This window comes from Melozone crissalis, unplaced genomic scaffold (genome assembly GCF_028551555.1).
Source record: "Melozone crissalis strain CALT ecotype California unplaced genomic scaffold, PUWL_Pcris_2 ptg000017l_1, whole genome shotgun sequence".
NCBI classification, from domain to species: Eukaryota; Metazoa; Chordata; class Aves; order Passeriformes; family Passerellidae; genus Melozone; species Melozone crissalis.
The window spans coordinates 3,470,596-3,490,008 of record NW_026535795.1 but is presented as its reverse complement, the minus strand read 5'-3'; the positions used below and the strand labels follow the sequence as shown (position 1 = coordinate 3,490,008).

The 19,413-nt window shown below is 39.1% G+C and overlaps 1 protein-coding gene across 2 annotated transcripts in view; it reads right to left on the bottom strand.

Moving 5' to 3' along the window:
• Positions 1–19,413, bottom strand: part of GNAS (GNAS complex locus) — a 127,788-nt gene that overhangs the window by 35,669 nt on the left and 72,706 nt on the right. For both annotated transcript variants that reach the window (XM_054274401.1, XM_054274402.1), the window contains exons 3-4: positions 11,169–11,223; positions 10,964–11,083 (exon numbers count right to left, since the gene is read on the bottom strand). In XM_054274401.1, the coding sequence (XP_054130376.1) occupies positions 10,964–11,083; positions 11,169–11,223 (175 nt within the window). The remainder of the gene's footprint in view (positions 1–10,963; positions 11,084–11,168; positions 11,224–19,413) is intronic.

Below are 19,413 nucleotides of genomic sequence, written 5' to 3'. Positions count from 1 at the left end.
AGCACAGTAAAACTGCCACAAAAACTCTTCCTCATTACTGTTTCTCACTACATCTATGACACTGTGGTGGAAAGCTGATGTAAAGCAATTATTTCAAAGACATTTCAAACTCCATAATGTCTTACATTTGGAATAGTTTCTGCAATCAGATCTTAAAATGGAGTGAAGAATAAAACCAGTTCCTGGCCCCGGCATGAACACATTGGTAATAGGGTTTAGTTTACCAGAACAGTTACATTTTGTTTACAAGAGTCCTCCTTGTGTTCTAAGGGCAGTTCTCACTTCTAAGAAAATACATGAATAACAAGAATGGGATAAAGATCAGTGTTTGTGTCTTGTAAGACCAAATTAGCAATAAAATATTGAAAACTGCCTTCATGCCTGTCCTGCTGATCTGAACTATAACCAGCAATACTCAAGCAATCTTCTCAGTATAGTTATTAATTGTCCATCTGGGATGGAGAAAGAATTTAATTCCACATTCTTTGAACTTCTTATTGGGATTTCAAAATCAGGATCAACAACAAGCAAAGAGCAACAGATCATTACACTAAGACACAGTGGGGTTTTTTGGGATGGGTTTTTGCTGTTACTTTTGGTCTTTTTTCTTCTTGTTTGTTTGTATTAATTGAGTTTTAAAAAGCGAACTACATGAATTGAGACGGCCAAATATGAAGGTTTTTCATTAATACACAACTTTTTGTCTTTAGGCCACATGAAATACATCTTCACACATGCTGGGACTATGCAGAGCCAGCTCCCACAGCTGTGAGGCAGGAAGGTTTCACCCAAGCAGAGTCAGACCCAGCCTTGCTCATCCCCTGCTGTATTGGAAACCTCCTTACTGTAGTGACTGATTTTGGAATTAAGACATAGTAGCTGGCTGCAAAAACCCCAGATTCTCCCTCCTCCCCAGTACACCTACACTAACCACAGCTCTGAAATAATATTTAAGAAAAGGAATAACACAAGAAATCCTCAGCATCCCATTTGAGTCATGGAATGTAGCCTGGGGCTGCTCTCAGGGAAGGCAACTAAAACCACAAGATTTGTTATGTATTTAGGTAAAACAGGGGCTTCAGAGGCCACTAGAAAAAATCAAGTTACAAAAGGGTTGGGTTTTTTTTTTTTTTTAGTTAAATAGGTATAATTTGTATGAGAGCTCTAAAAATAATGAGTTAGGAAACAAATTAACCAAAAGTAGCAGGAAAACTTCCTGAGAAGAAATAGCCAGAAAACAAGTCCTTACATGTCTGGTTCTTGCTTCCACTACACTGATTGATTTGCTGGCACATTCTAATATGACAGACTCTATACAGCAGCACCAACAAAGGTTTTTCTTGCACCAGAAAATGGAACTCCTAACAAAACAGCTAAAATGAACAAATACTAAATAACAATTTGGTTTGAGGTGACATTCCACAACCAATAGGATTTAAATGTTAGGATCCAAATCATCCAGAGTATTTGCAGTCTATGATCATCTTATCCCTTCCTGCCCTATGCATACTTAAAGCTGAAATAAATTCCAAATTATGTAATTTTCCATTAAAAAAAATAAAATGCTGCAGTGTCACAATACACACCCAAGATCCTGTTTAAAGTACAGCTGAAGCTGTGTAAAGCAACAAAAGTCAACAGAAGTGGTGACAGGATGGCACCACCAGGGAAGGTGAGGAGTGAATTCCTCCTGAGCTTCATGTCAGGATTGGAGCATTTATTCACCACCTGAACAAACCTCACAAGTCCCAAAACGTTCACAAACCCTAAAGAGGGAGAAATCCTTGAGGAGAACACTCAAGGAAAGGAATGTCAATGTAACAGAGATCTGAGGAGAACAAACAGGGCCTGACTGAATCTGCTCAGGCTGGGCATAGCTGGAATTCCGGGCACAATCCCCAGGAACAGGCTCCACTTCTGGGAAACCATAAAAACCCCTGGGAAAATCCTCTGGCTGGGGAAATCTGCTCTGGTCCTGCTCAGATAACTGAAAGATCAAGGACCAGGACTTGGTGCTGCTGAGCAAACCTCATGTCTCATGATACCATAACACCACAATGGTTAAAAAGCCACATTTATGTGAAATGTGTTTCATTATTAATGTTTTATTTATGAGGTGACACTTTCTCCACCTACTGAAAGCTTCCCAATACAATGAGTCAATAGGCAACATTTGTAAATCACTTGCATTCACTTACAGGAATCTCTGCAGACCTCTAGAGGAAAAAAAACCCATCAGTGGAAATGTGGAAGGGATGCTTGGAAAATTGTTCTTTGTTCCAGAAAGATCTTACTGACACAATTCTGGATTAGAAAAGGGGCAATGCAGAGTCTAATCAAGTTTAAAACCTACTTATATTGGAAAATTTTAGCAAGCTGAATAAGTGGCAACAGGTAAATAGTGGTTTTGCTCAAAGTTAAACTACAGAAAGTGTTAAAGAACGTGGGGGCTGAGCACTTTAGTAGTTAAAAAAAATAATACCCAAGAGGCAAACTCTAGGCCAGGGAAAAAATAAAGGAACCAAGATCTGCTTTTGAGAAGCATTCTAAAAGGATAAAATACCAGTAGAAAATGAAATAATGTAACTGGACATACTGTCTACAAGGCTTTGTTCCCTCCAGATACATAAATACTCAAGAGACTTAAAACAATGTTTATGAAGCAATGTTTTATAGGCATTAGGATGTTGGCAGGGAAGAACACTGGAACAGTCCATGCCACTGTGACACCAAATGCACAGGAAACTTAGCATGGACATGCAACATTACCTTTTCTTTGTAAAATATAATATAGGGTGGATCCTTCAACAGAACAGTTTATTTACTAATTCCACCAAAAGTCAATGCCATTGAAAAAAAAAAAAACCTTACCTCCTAAAAGGTGTGTACAATCATTATACAATGTTGTGGTTAAAACTGGGATTCAATTCCTGGGCAAAGTTCACTGTCCCATGGAGCTGCACATTTCATAATAAGAGTTTTAAATAGGTCACCAACTTACAAATCTAATGATTAAAGGTCAAACCAAACCAGCTTCTAACTGTAAAATTGTCTCCTGGAGGACTTTGCTTCCTAATGTGTGCAGCTTTTAAAGGCAGCACTGAGCACTGGTGGAGAGCAGAGCTTTGCTCCCCTCCTGCTGCATTCCACAGGGCAGGCACTGCAGCAAGGCAGGGCAGGGCAGCACAGAGCATTCCCACAAAACTGCACCAGCTGGGTCTCTCCTGCCAGGATAGGTAAGTACCCACCAAAGTGATTTATTTCTCACTACCAGGATAGGTAAGTACCCACCAAACTGATTTATTTCTCACAGCCATCACTCCTGACTGTACGGGCACTCAGGCAACAGAACTCATGGCATCTTTTCATCCTCCCCAAGTTTGGGCAGGGATACCAGAACATGTTAAATTTGTCAAATCAGACAGTTTAATAAGCCACTTGATTGAATAGGGAAACATCTGCATTCCTGCTGGTATGAACAAGTGTTAATTATTGCTTGCTATTTTAGGGCAAATACGCTGATGATATCACAAAGGAAACGCATACCTACAAATAGTTGAAGATACTCTCCAGTTACTGGCACGTGTCCAGAGCTGAACACAAAACTCTTTGGGAGAGGCCCAGTGCACTCAGCACTTCCCATAACTGAGTCAGAAATATTTTCAGCAAGGATTTAGTCTCATTATCAATAGTTTTTCATGCTTGGAAAAGATGAATTATGCTGAAATATTCTGTGTTTCTGCTTGGTAACTTCTAGGAGTACAAATTGAACTGGATGTCGCTGCAAGGACTGGCCAATGGAAAGTGAATTCTATTTAAGAAACTTCTGTCAAGTTTGAACTCACATTATTCCCCTTTGTTAAGAGTTTCAAAACACCACAGCATTTGAGGAATGTGCCAACACACAAATCCATACCCATAAGCTACAACGTGCCTTTGCTTAGAAGTCCTCACTAACATAATATCAAACTATTTATCTTTTAGTTCTTTCACAAGAAGTTTAATTGCCACAGAAACTTTACCTGTTGATACCACAACACAGCTCCTCATGTTAATTAGGGAGGAAAATTCACTTTGGGTGAGAGCAGCAAGCCTGCTCTCCATATTGTCACAATTCCTCTGCAATTTAAACAAATAATCAGTGCTCCTCTGCTTCTTCAAAGTGTCATACATAGAAAGAGGTAATTCATCAATGGATCAAACTTCCTGATAGCATAAAAGGCACAGAGAATACTACCCCATTGCAGGCTAGTTTAGAGTGGTGACAGAGACAGTTCAACCATCAGCTATTTTTGGAGCCTTCAGTCTAAGAAAGAAGGTTTAATAAAACTCTGAGAAATTTCCTCTGAGCCTTAAATCAGGGTTTGGAAAATGTCTTTCATACTACATCATTAGCTGCTTTTTGTTTAATGAATATATAGTAATCTTGAACAGTCAAATCAAATGACTTTACTCCCTTACCTGGTGCCAAGAACAAAACACATGGGACCACACTAAACTCTGCGGCTTCCTTTCACACTGGAAACAAAAAGCCTCTTTTGGCCAGAAACCTCCACCAACAGAAAAGGGTGTAAGATAAAATAGTTCTTATTCTAAATTTACACAAATCCCAAGGAGAGCTCACTAATCCTCTTCCAGTCTTTCCTGAAGCAGCAGCATCTGTACTCATAGAAGTGTTCACAGCCTCACAATAAATTCTGCACAAAAAACTGAAGCTCAAATATACTTAAAATAAATTAACTGAAAATTCTGCTTAATTTCTGGCATTGCTTTTTAAGAGTAAATAGACACTCTGTTTCCTGGGAGTTTAAAAAAATCTTAAATTTTGCTGGAACACTGAAGAAATGTCATGTATTCTCCAAACAGGCAGCTGAGCACAACAGAGCTGTGGCTGGATCCACTGTAACACCAGGGAGACTCACAGGTATAATTTTATTTCATCTATGCATACACCAGTATTTTGTGATAGTCTCTTACTGTGATTAAAACCAGAAAATGTTTAAGAATTTCCATATTAAATTATGCCTATTTCCTGTTTAATTCAGCTGACAGCTCTTGTATTTCAACATAAATTGGATTAATCTGTCCTTGTTCTTTAAGACTGCTCTGAGAGGAAAACAAAGAAGATGTAGCAAGAGAAATTAAGTCACGTGAACTTCTGAACCTGTAAATATGGTCTGGTATGGTGGGAATTTACTGGATAAAAATACAAGTTCATAACAAAGCATCAGCATTTACTTCAAATACTAATCAAATAAATTAGTAATCAAGTAAAATATAGGGGGGATTGTATTATAAAAACAACTGGACTACAGAAAAAGACATGTATTCCTATTGTCTCAAGTCCTGGGCTGCAGATTCTCCAATTTAAGGAAATTCTTTGTGGGATTTCAACAGAATTATGTGAACACCTCAGTGAAAGCACTGCAGAATTTGAAGGGCTGAAAAAAACCCAAACAAAACACTTCCAATAAAAACTAACAAAATACAGCACTAACAAAATTTGCTAGATATTCCTAGTCACAGAAGAGTAAAACATTCCTATCAGGCATTTATCCATGCAGACAAAAATCAAGAGATTTCAGGAGATTCATTTGCAAATCATTAACAGTTATACGTGTTTCAATGATGAGAAACACAAATAAAATCAGGTGGCTGCCTGCCTCATAGATCCTATACTAGAAGACGGCTTCAGAAGAACTCTTTAATTAATCTGTATTCAAGAATTTATTCTGCTATTAAAGGATAAGAAAACCAGCTTTCCATAAGTTCCTGTTAAACTCTGACCAGGTAAACTCAATTGGATTATCTGGAAGCCCATTGAGAGGGAGCTGCTCTGTGTATCTAAGATAACAGAGATTTAAAAAGAGTAAGTAAGGATTATTTCAGAGGATCTAGCACCACATCTTTGATACTGTCTGTAAGACTTCCCACTCCTTTCTCTGAACAGCATTAACATTTTTGTAGCAAAAATATTTCACATATCCACATTTTCTACTAGTTTTGCACCTCAAGATGCATCTTGAAGATATGTATTTATTACTCTTCTACACATAGTAAGACAGAGGATACTAAAAAAAGATAAATAGGACATTGAGGTGTCTTGCTCAAAATCATAAAAACCTGGACAGAAAAAGCTGGAGGCCCTAATTTTCTGTCTGTGCTAAGTATCCAAACTGCACACAATATTATGCAGACACCCAAGCAATCAGGCTCAGTCTCCCACCTTTCCCAGGGGTATCCTCACCAAAGAAAATGTTTTGCCTCCTTTCACACCCCAAAATCTGTGACATTTGAGCTATCCCCATGGGAAACACCCCCAACTGCAGTGAATATGTTTGTCACTACTTTATAAAGCTGGTGATGCTGTCAAACCAGAACAGCTCTCTTCTTCTGCCATGATGTATTTAGACAGGAATAATAATATATCTATCATTATACCCATCAGGGTGGTTATCTACAGGGACAGATAATTTTGTTCTGTTGCCTACATAATTAAGGAACACTTCTGGCAGCAAAGAGATCCCAGCTCACATCTTTTCTCACTGAGACTCTATAATCTCATTACCATCGTGAGGATTTTGGTGGCAGAACCATTTTAGGGACTCCAAAGCTCCATTCTGACCCTGCTGCAGGTTAAGGGATCCCACTGAGCACCACCTCCACTGCCAGGTTGTAAATCAGACCTCAAAACTGATCCCTGTTAAAAATAATCTCCCCAAAATAGAAGAGAGAAGGAGTAAGGGTTACCAGGGTTATTTTTAAGCTGGGCTGGCTCAATGCTCTGATTGACCCTGGGGAGCCAGAGGAGGTTTGTCTGGCTGGGCTGGGTGGCACAGGGAAGGGGTGGCTGTGGGCACAGGGGATGCTGAGCTGCCTTTGAGGCTCAAGCCAGAGTGTGGGAAAGCTCAAGGACACCACTCAAAAACCATAATAAAACCATTCAGCAGCTGTGGTAGTGGGAGATTCAAAATAACTACAATGGAGCAGTGTAATAAAACTTAAAGTGAAACCAAGAGACCTGCAGACAGCATCAGCATCTCTTCTGCCACAGGCTGCAGTTATTCCTCTGGTATTTTGCCTTTCAATACCTAATACTCTGATTCTACTACTTTCTAAATTTTTCTGAACATAGTATGGTATTTTCAAGAGACATCTTCCTCAGTTGAAACCAGATAAATTAAAAATAGGTAGCTGTAAATCCTGCTCAGCTATTTTGAATATTTCATTAAAACCAGAGAATTATAAATGGACTGTGACCCAAAGTAAATAGGTTTTATTTGGTAGCTTGGTTCAATTGGGTTGATCATGGAGTGTGAAATGTTGATAAAATGGGAACATTTCCTTCCCTCTTCTAAAAGTAAAGCAAAAAGAAAGGGATGAGAAGAAGGCCACTATTACTGGGGATGAGGAAAATATCCTCACCACTGTCTGGTATGCAGAACAGGAATAAAAATATCACTTTTATAACCCAGCTAACCCAACATCACCTGACATTTGAGACAGATATACAGTGAGTTTGAATTATTCAAACTACTTCTGATGCTGATTTCTGACACTGAAAACACACACATACAGTTGTGTTAAGCTAAATGTATCAAAGGACGATAATGATTGGAAATACCATTTGGAAGCCTCAACTATAGATCTGATCTACTAGAAATTGCAATATTTTAAAATACCAGCATGATTATGTGGACAGGATTCCTTCCAGTCAGTGCTATGTTTTGCCTTTCTCCATATGCTTCTACTTGTATTCAAAAATTTAATTTCTTAATACCAACTGTGCCGAATTAATAATCTCCAACATAGTAAATTTTCAGCTTTAAAGGGATGTTTAACCTAGCATTACACTGTACCAGCATTATTTTTAACTCAAGCTGTTGTTTTTTAGGTTTTTTTAATTCAAAACAATATGGTCTACACAAATGACACACACTTCCTGAAAGTCAAAAACTGCAAAGCAAACAGATGGAGACCCAGACTAAGAAAAGAATTAGAATATCAGAATACAAAAGTTGCTCTTTGAATCCTAATTTACATGTAGAGCCAGATCCCAATATTTATCACACTGTAGAGCTCCTGCATTCTTTCGGACTTTATTCTGCCTTCCACGTCACCCTGAACCTTGCTGTTAGGAGACTTTCATTCCAGCTCCACCTGTTCCACAGAGAATTTTAAACACAGATTTTGGCCTCTACTTTAAAATTAATTTCAACTGCTCCTTCATGAAGATGATCTTGTGTAACTGGAGAAGAAATCCCAAATCCTTGTGCTGGCCTCTGTCAGTGCTTTCTCTTCAGGAGAGCAACCCAAATTAATGTTTAGGGAAAGGAGAATGGGCATTTGAAGGGAAGCAGAGCAGCCCTGTATTTAAGGGTATAGTCCTAAGAACTTGCAGCCCTCAAAGAACATCCCCTTGGGACATGAGTGTTCCTCCTCCTCCCCACCCTCCTGCTCTCCCTAGGGCAGAAAAGAGCATCAAATACTACACTGAGGAAAGTATGTGCTCAAGACAGCTGAAATGTGATTCTCCATGGAGAAAATGCAAGAGGCAGAAAGCAAGTTCTGCACCTCAAACCAGACAGCTTTACACAGGGCTAGCACTGCTAAAAACTCACCTCCCTCCTTCCCAATCAAGACTCTGTATAGGAAAAGGTTTATGAAATTCTTCCCCCAGTGCACTGGAGGAGGAAGCAGATGATGGAGATTTCCTAAGATTTATAGCATAACTAGCATAAGGCTGTCCTTTCTGCTCCCACAGAATTATTGCTTTCTTCAAAGTACTTTTAATTAATCTGTAACAAAATCAAAATTATTTTTACAGTGGTACTGAAGGATTGTGATTTTTGTTCCTATGCACTGAGAGCTGGCATCTAGGGACACTCTAGATCTTAACTTGATTTAAATCATGCAATTAAAATGCAGGTTCAGTTTTCCAGGTACCAAAGGACTACAGTCTACATTCAGACAAACTCAGAAATCAGAGATATATTAACTTATATAATCACTGAGGGCAGAGAGAGCCAACAAGAGTCCTTCAACATCTGTGGCTAATGCATCTCCAGTTCAAAACCTCAACTCTACAAACATTTACATATGAAATAGTTAATCATGCCAATGAAGTAAGCCACCAGTCAAAGTTATGCACACACCTAAACCTCTGTAGACTCAGGGCTTAAAAATTTAAGACAATACCTTTGCTCAGAGAAGAAAAACTAGTTTTATTGGAGCACTGTTATTCCTGAAGTTGTGTGTCACTCAACACCTGAAAGACTCTTCACTGAACTTGGAATTATTTATGGACCTTGTAAGTGACATAATTACACCCTGCTTTCAGCGGAAAAAAGGGAAAAATTAAAAGAAATCACTGCACTCCAATTGAATGGAAGAATAAAAAGACCTCTGAGATAGAAGATACAAGGAAAATCCAGTATTTCAGTACGAGGTAGGTCCCAAGAACTTGTTGCAGCATTGTTACAGATCACAACCTGAACTAGCACAAACAATGGCAGCAGGAGAGCTGAGGGCACCCAGCCAGTGCCGAAACACAGAGGGTGGAGCAAGGAACCGCTGTCTTCTCTCTCAAATATTCTCCTAAAATCACCTTCAAAGCATGAATTTTTCTGTGCCCCCAGCAGGAGAGATCATCCATGATGGGATGGAGTATTTCTGTGAATACCTCTGACAAATGTTTAAATGACAGAGGTGTGAAGTTAAAAATCTCTAAATCTCAAATTTAGTATGCTTTAAGACAAAATGCCAATGACTACATTTAATGTGCTAGAGAGAATCATACATCCCCCTCCATCAACCTGTCTGTGCCTGTTACACTGAAAATGATTTGAGGATTACAGTGCAGTATTTCCAATTAACTGCTAAAGTCACCTGACTTCTGCCTTGTACACAAAGCATGTGAGTTTGTTTGGTTGGTTATTTTTCTTTTGATAAAGACTGACCAAAGCAGAGAAATTCCTAGAAGCAGCAACATTTGGAAAAGGTATCAACATTTGGAAAAGGTAACTGCTGTTGGTCTCACAGACCAGCTTGTTCAATAATGTTTACATATCAAGAATTACAAACTGAATTAAGAATTGCTGTGGTGCAAACTCTCCCACATCTTACTATAATTCACACTTGCACTTTTATTTCAAGCATTTGGGACCGTTGGACATAAAATTCTGGTGTAAACAGATAATGATTTTTGATACATCATCATAATTCCTCCTCTCAGTCTCCTGGAACAGTGCATGGAGAGAGAAATACAAGTTTTGAAACACTCCTGCATTACTGCAAGTATAAGGTACTTCATGGCAATTAACAAAAATATCTTCTCAGTGTTTAAGTGTTCACTGTTTGCAAACTGTATTTTCATGGGCTTCTGCTACAAGTCTGGTTCAGATACAGGAGAAATTAATCACCGTGAGTGGGCACAAAGTTGTATCATCAACTAAATAATTATCCTTGATGCATTTACTCTGGGACTGCTGGCACCTCGAATGATTAACCAGGGCTGGGACAGGGACATGTGTGTGGAGCCTCTGCAGAGAGCCTGGCTGGCACAGAGTCTGAATCAGCAAGAAAACTGCACTGCTCTTCCAGAAGAGAGAAATCAGCACCATTAAACAGCAGCTAATAATCACCAGAGAGTGCTGTGTGTATCTCCACTCCTTTTGGGCAGGGCTATTCCCAACAATATCCAAACTTTACACCCAGCACTGTCCATCTTGACTCTGTGGTTAATTATTTCACCAGAGCACAAAAAGCAGGCAAGAGCCTCCATGTTCCTGAAGGATCAGCTGGAATATTCTGGCTGTGTTGCTGTAAATTCGATTAGCACTCATCAAAGGCACCTACTGCAATAATTCCCAGAGAGCAGCTCACTGTTCTGGGGAAATGTTTACTACAGGGCAGTGAAACACAATCATTTGCAGCAAGGCATGGCTGCCTGTGAGTTACTCACCGGAGGGAAATCGAAGTCTATCTGGTTTGCTAAATTTAAGATGTAGTCGATTCGAAACTGGTTCTCTGGATTGGCTAGTTCCACTGGAGGTGCCAAATTGCCCATTGCTGTCACTATTGTCTGCAAAGAAACACAAGTAAAATATTGCAGAGAGTGTCTGAATAGCCACCCAGAATGGTTAAAAAACAACAGCTCCTAAGTTTACCTCTATAGCTTCTTTAATATTGTTTTTAATATCCTGAATTTTCATTTTCTTCTCCCTGTAATACAAAAGGCACATCATTACATTTATAAGCCACAAAAGCAGAATATCTTTTTAAAACAGAACATGAACTTGAAAAAATTCTATTAAAGCTGTATTGCCTAAAGTGCTTTCAGTCACTGAAGACTTTTGTAGATAGACTTATTTAAATATCTCAAAACTTTTCTACTTAAGCAGTAACATCTATTTGCATCTATTTTAAGCAGTAACATCTATTTGCATCCAAAAATCAATGTCTAATTATGCTTTAATAAAAACTTACTACAGCCTTAGACTGGGACTAAGACATTCTGCAGAATCAAACAGATTTTGATTCATTTGAATGCAAAATACTAAACATACGTGAAAGTTCTTTAGGAAAGTATACACTGGAAACAAACAGAAAGGAAAAAAGGGTGAGTTATTACTAAAAGCAGAAATAAATGAAAGGAGGCCAAAGAACCTCAAAACACAAAAAAATTAAATCACAAAAATGATGCCTTAGCAGAACAAACCATAGCAGAGCACTCAACCTGACACAAGACATTGAAACAGTCTGGATGTGAAACAACAGTGAAGGATTAATCAAAGTATAGAGAATTATCCTTGGCTAGAAAAAACCACTTGGAATGAGCACTATCATTTGGGATGAACTGCAGTGACATTAACCAGCCCAACAGGCTGGAGCAGGACAGTGCAAACCTTTGCCTCTGCTCCCCTGTGCTGCATTTGGTGTCAGATCTGACAGCAGGGAAATTTCAATGCTAAACAGTGCAATCAAACCAAATCATGACCAAACATTTGGTATAACCAGGAATTAGCACCCTAAAAGTACTGCTAGCACTGAGCCTGTAAACTGTAACTTAATTGCAAAGACTGTGATAAAAATTTTCACATTATTAATTTCTCGCTGTAATCTGCATAAAATCCCTACTTTGAGGGAAACCAAGTTAGCCATGAAATTACTAAAAAAAGCCAGCTAAACTGTCGAAGTGGCCTTTTAATCTTCACTGAACTGCTTTACAGGACTCTTTGATTATGGAATATTTATATCAACATTTAATTTTTTTTTCATTTTGAAAACTAACATTTTCCAGCACAGTGTCCCAAGGACTATGAAGTATCAACAGCATTTCCTTTTTTTACCCTTTTAAAGATAGTAACTCACAGTTTCAGCTTACAGACCCCAGCTTGAAAACATCATTTTATGGAGTTAATTCACTAAGCATATTGCAAAAGCTTTTTATCACTTTATCCTTTCTATAATTACTCACAGTCAAAAACCAAAATGAAACTGAAAGTGTATTCACCAATCAAGAATGCAGAAGAACCGCAGGAAAAAAAAAAGGACTACTTCAATAACAAGGCAGACACATCCAGGAGTAGTGGGAATTTTGGCTATCAAATGAAAAATTAATGCAACTTTTGTAAAAGACAGTGGAAAGAAAACACCACCATGCCAAGGATCTGCCTGCACAATGCCCAGCTGTGACTGCAATGCCAGTGCTGCTCTGGCAGAGGGGCAGCAACACCAAATCCTGGAGTTCAGGGTGACTCTGCTGCGTGGGGAATGGCTCTGAATCAGCGGCACAGCCCAGACATAAATGTGATTATCCCAAAACATCATCCTCACTGACCCCAGGTCCTCAGAAGTTTGGGGCAGGGACAGGAAGGTCAGAGAAGCTTGATGCAGAGAGAAAATGGAATAATCAATACTCAGATGAAAATCCAATGTTTTCCTAGACTTCTTTACCTACCCACAGACCACCTTATTCCTGAAAATTACCCATTTTTGCTACAGAGATGTGGCACTGCTGATGAGAACAAGGCAGTGAGCCAAGAAAGGCCAAAGGCACCAAATTAAGGAAAATAGATGAGACAGGGTAAAAGAGAAAAAACGAAGGGCTTTTCACCCTCCTCCTAACTTGTACAGCCCCAGGTCTTGACAAACTCTCCATTCCACAACCAGGATGCAGGGTGCACAAATATTCTGTTTTTCAGCAGTGTACATGTGGTTGCAAAGCCACCATCCACTTTCAGCTTTTAAAAATCATGTTTAATAATTAAAAAATGTAAATAATGGTATGAAAGCAGGAAGTGTTTATCAATGTCAGTGTAAGCAATTTGTCTGGCTTTTATTCTGCCTCCAAATTTCAGCTGGATCTTGAACTTAATGAACATGTATCCAGATTTTGCCCTGTTTAGATCAAAAGGGCAACTGATATGATGAAAGCCAAGCAAGATATCAGTACTTTTAAGGAACTAGCACTCATTTTGCTTCGGTTTAGAATATCACTAGAAAAAGAGAAGTTTAGGGAGTCTGCATTGCTTAGAAGCAAACTCTGTTTATCCTGTCTTCCCTGGAACACTTGCTATTAATTGTCTCAAAGCCTCAATGAGGTGCACATTGACCTGACTCTTCCTTGCCATACTGATAAACCTTATTTTAATTAAAGATTTCAGTCAAACTTCCACATTTACACCTCCTGGCTAATCCTCTCACTACTAAGTGATAATGAACACAGAGAAACGTTAACCTGCAGCAATTAACAAAGTGCCTGATAACCATCATCATCTTTACAACAAGGATACTCATAGTTCCTATTTCTGGTGTTGTTGCCATGGCCCTATAGCCTGCCCAGTAAACAAGGAATCCCATTACACAGCAGTGGATGTATCACTGTGTTTTGTGTTTTGTAATGTTTACTGGACATAAACTTTCCATGACAATCAGACACTTTATTCTTCTGGAACTGAGAATGTTCATCAATCACCCATCCAACAGCAGCTTACAAACAACTCTAACTTCTCACAAAAAGCCCCAAAAAGGTGACACTCATTTTACTCAGGGACTAATGAGGTGAAGCACTCAAAACCAACATCCCATCGCTCTTCCAAACTGTATTTTTTTTTTTAGAAACCTGGCCAGGTTGCACCTCAAATTTCCAGAAGTACTCAAACTTTTCTTTTCCACAGCCACAAAGACTGAATATTCAACTTAGATTCTTTCCTTTTTAATTTCTTATTCCCAGGTGCTGGCACAAAACCACAAAAGAAAAAAAGGAAAAAAAAAAAAAAATCTGGGCTGCCAAAATGTTTTCCTCTGGAACATCCTGAGTAGTTTGGGAATGGCACCAATGCTCTCCTGGCCAAGGAATGACTGATGTCTCTGCAGGCCTGTTCTGTATCTTTAGATGTCATGGGTTAATAAGGTCATATTTTTAATCTTGTTTAAAACTTTTGCTTAGGCTGTGCAAGGTAGGCCAAACAAAGCATTAAACTCTATTAGTTGAGGATTAGAAGAAAAATCTCAAATCCTGCTGTTTTCAATATTTAAATGGGCCAAAGAAAAGCTGCACATAGCTTTCAGGAAAACTAATAAAGTCTATTTTAGGTACTATAAAAAAAGATGACATTTTAATTCAAGTAACATTAAATCAGAATGACATCAAAGGTCAGAAAAATCAAATATTCCTTGAAAACCAACCTAATCAGTATTTAGTGAAGAACTTCTCCACCTGTGGTTGAACTTTACTATTAAAAAGGCAACATTTTTACTCAGACTTTATCAAATCTTATGCAAAGAACACATTAACAAACAGATCATCAGAAAGCCAACTAATTTAATTTTAATGTTAATTTCTGGTTTATTTTACAGATAATATAAATGACCATTACTTGGAAAAAATATTAAAGTTTAAAAAGAACATTCCAGAGGATAAAGATTCAGTTCACCCTGAAACCTTTGGCATCTCCTAGGCAGAAAAATAATTTTAAATAAGGGTGCTGAAATTAATTGTCACAACAATACTTGTTAAACAATTAGGGGGATACAGAGATGGATGGACAGGGATGATGGGACACCTTTATGCCATTAATCTAATTGCTAAAAGCAAAGTTTGACTTTTTTGGTCAGTGCAGACACGTCAGGAAACCTTGGAGATTTCTGCAGCTCAAAGAATATATAGACTATTTAATAGGGCATATTAAAATGTAGTCAGAGAGCGTTAATGCAGAGCCTTTGTCCCCTTTACAAGGCTGTAAACAGCCCAGCCTCTATCACCTTCAGGGACTGGAGTAATGCATAAATTCCCTTTATTTCTGAAGCAGTCAAACTCTGCTGACAGGAGAGCTGCAGCAGGGCAAGGCTTCCCTTCCCCAGGCAGGGCACTGCACTAATGAGCCAGTGTGCAAGGGGAAGAGCCAGAATGAAAACCTCACAAAGCAATTCATTTGCCTCTGACTTTTTATGGTAGAAAATGACATTGTTGCGCTTCACACAGGTGCATCTCCCTGCTTTTTCAGGTATTGCCAACAAATGTGAATGCCCAGGGAAGCAGCCACAGGCTGTCCCCTTCAGAAGCCCATCAATTACACACTGACAGCCAATGAAAACTTAATAGATCCATTTTGTTTTAAAACACAACTCAGTTCTTTGACAGGCAGTCATGCACTTCACAAGCATGTGGGATTTAAACATGCCTATTCATCTAAATAAAGTGTCTTTGATACAGTGAAACATGCTGATGGATTTAATAAATATTCCATAAAATCTGCATTAAAATTTATTTACTGAACCTTATGGAAACTAAGAGCACTACCTGCCAATCCACCTCAGAGAAACAGAGCTGTGCAGTCCAGATCTTCAGACACAAGACCACGAGCAAGGAAATTCAATTAAGGTTTTGCTACCAATCCATGTTACAAAAATTGTGCAGTACTTTACAATTCAACTAAAAGATAAATTTGTTTCAGCCTGGGTTATTTCTAACAGAACATGGCAATTATCTCAAAATATAACAGCTAGAACAGCAAAGAGGGCAGAGGCCAAGTTAGAGGCACTTGAAAATGGGGAAAAACAGTTGCCTAGAGTATTCGGAGTGAAGCTGAAATAATTAATCTTAGACCTGTGACAAAGGACCAATTTTACAGACAAAACTACTAAAATGCAAGAGCAAAACCCACTATATATCTTCTGCAAACTCAACAGCATTGATATCACACTGCTCAGTGTTCTGCCAACTTCAAAGGGATTTTTCAGGTCTGTGCTGACAAACCCTTGCAGTGCCATGGGGCAGTGACTGCACAGCTCAGAACTGGAATAGGATTCACTTGGGTCCTCACTTGCAGTGCAGCTGAAAGAGATTTTCTAACCACGTTAATACTTTGTTCTTGGTCAGCACCTGGTAAAATGAAATGGTACCCAAGGCACAGGAAGCTGACACAATGCACCCTAAAAGCACTTTACAGTCAGTGTGTGCTGGTAATTGTGACCACACAAAGTGAGCATCTCCCTGGAAGCATGAGACCCTTCCTGCAGAGCAGTTTCCCCTCTCCAGCACTATGCTCTTCCTCCTACACCACCTCAACATCTACTTCACTTTGAAAATTTTGTTTTACTTCTCCAAAATTCCAGGTATCAATACACTGTACCATTCAGCTACCAAAGATCTTTCAATATTAAAAAAAGAACAGCTATGAGAATAAACTATTTGCTTTCTCTGTAAATAAGTAACACCTTTTGGAAAAAAGAAAAACCCAACAGGCTGAATAATTTTGTCATGATATACTTTGAATTAAAGACACAGTTAAAAACTGATTATGTTGGACAGATCTAACTGTGACCAAAATTATTTGGGAGAACTTAGTTCAATTATCCCCTGAAGCATAATCACTTTCTCACACAATATATGATGCAATGTATGGAGTAGACAATACAAAAAGGGCTTCCACAAGTTCCCTTTTAAAGATTGTGACAAGCACTGCAAATTGCTTTACCACTGCTTGTTTTAATAACTGCAATATTTTTCTCCATGAGTAACATGCACACCTTACTATGCATCCATAAACATGTGAACACATGATAAGAAATACAATCACAAAGAGAAACCTTCTGTTAATAGAATCACAACCATTCTCCAAGTTAGAAGTCAAGAAACACAAATTACTGAAGTGTTGATTAAAAAACCCACATCACAGCTCTGTGAAAGCAGAAATTGTGTTATTTTTGATCATTATTTACGTTGTTGCAGTGTTAGAGGCTGAGATGTGACTTGTTTCTTACCTTTGGGAATGGTACCACAATGAAATTATACCAAACTCTAAAAAAGGCATCCCTGAATATAAACGTAATAAACTCCATTTTTAGGCTTATTTTATCTCTGCTCCCTGTGATACCCAAAGTGCAAAGGTTAAAGGGTAACTTTATTCTGCCTCCATGGATATTGTGATGCAAAGACTGGCTGTGGGCAGACTTTGCTCCTGATGAAGCTCCAGGACTCTGGCACAGGCACGTGGCACCCTGGTCATACCACCTGCCCAGGTGGATGTGGCACAGAGATGCTATTCTGGCTCTCAGCCACCTTGAGGCTCCCCTTCAGCTTTGCAAATTCCTATATAAAACCAGTTTAACTGGTTTACAGTCCCTTTATACCTGTTAGTGGCACAAAGAGACCATCACAGACACAATATTAAGACGCATAATTCTGCTTATCCTGCTCCATTTAACTCAACTAATTAACTAGCAATAGTTTAGGTAAGGGATGAAAATAGAATTGTTCACAAAGAGCTCTGTGATGTACGAGCCTGACAAAGGCCCTTCAGTTCCTGCTGTGCAATTAAACACCTCTGTAAATTGCAAACCCTGCCTGCAGCTCCCCAGGCATTCAGAGGGGAACACACTAGTGTCATTTTCCTGCTCTTAGTAGAGGTAATTAAAGCATATTGCAATAAAAGGTGTCCTCAGAAGTTAAGCATTCTCTCTGGACACTTGATACAATAATTAACAAGGCTGGAGAGTCTTCAGAGGACACTGTGGCTCCTTTCTGCTCCGGAAGGACACCTCAGAACCGGCAGGAACGGGAGGACTCAGGCAAATTGCTGAATCATCTTGCCTTGTACAATTCACTACTTCCAGACAATCAAACTGCTGTCAGGAAGCAGAGCCCTTTTTAATTATTTATTTAACTATTGTGAATGCAGCCATTATTAACACAGAATAAAGGAAATGTCCATTGCACATCACTTTTTTTTTTTTTTTAAACACTTCTGCCCAGCTGTGCAGCAGCACTGAAACACAGCACATGGCACCTCTCAGGTTGTCCCCTCTGCTGTTCCAGGCTGTGTTTGTACAGCCTCCCCTCAGAGCAGAACCAACCTCTTGGGTTCTCCCCCATGTCTGCAAGCCCAGAAAAAATACTACTGTGGGAGTACATAGTGCCCAGGCACTGCATCCACGTGGATGAACAGCACCTGTGTTCAACCTGGACCCTTTGCTGTGCTAAATGTTAAATCTGTGCCATTTCCATCACCTCATCCTTTGCTTTCAAACACAGGCAGGGAACAGCAGCCTTGTGGGGGGCTCCTGTTCTCACCTGAGTTCTCACTTTCAAAGCACTTCTGTCCAACCTTTAAAACATCAATTTGATGAGTGTCCTACATGTGTCATTTGCTCTAAAGCTGTTTGGGAAATGCCTGCATTCCAGTAACTTCTTCAGCCAGGACTGGGCAGGAAGCTTTGGAAGAGAAGGCAATCACATCCCAGAGCTCTTCAGGGCTTTGTGCACAAGAATGAGAGGAATAGCTCCTATAATGGCTGATGACCTCAGTGCTGCTTAAAGCTGAAAAAGTACACAGCTGGCTAAGGGCCAATATTAAATGGAAAGAAGCCCTAAAATAAAAATGGCTGGAACAGTGGATGCCAAGTAAGGGTAAACACAGAGCAGCCAAAGCAGGATGCAATGCAGTAGGGAGAACACTGATGAGATAGGTGGAAAATGGTCGGTCCTGAAAATCCCTTGATATATTTGCTTTTAGTGGTTATGATCTCTGTTATCATCTGAAACACTTCTGACACTTCTGGCATGTGATATTGTAGGCAGCTGATATGGAAGGTGGTGGCCTCAGCAGTGACAAAAGGCAAGGGGTTTTGCCTCACTCAAATAAAAAGCAATTATCTAACCTGTTTCACCATTTTCCCCCTGGTACTTCTAAAAAATTCCATTAAACTCTCAATGACCAAAACACTTAACATTTTCTAAATGCTGTAGGATTTAGTATTGGTAGCTCATAAGTTCAGAATGACAACCTGAACAGGAGAGCAGTTAAGGCAGGGGATGTAGACCCAAAAAACCAGGGGGAACTATTTGGACAAGAAAAAATGAACTGTTTTTTAAACTATGCAGCTGTCACTGAAAGTAAATATTTCAAA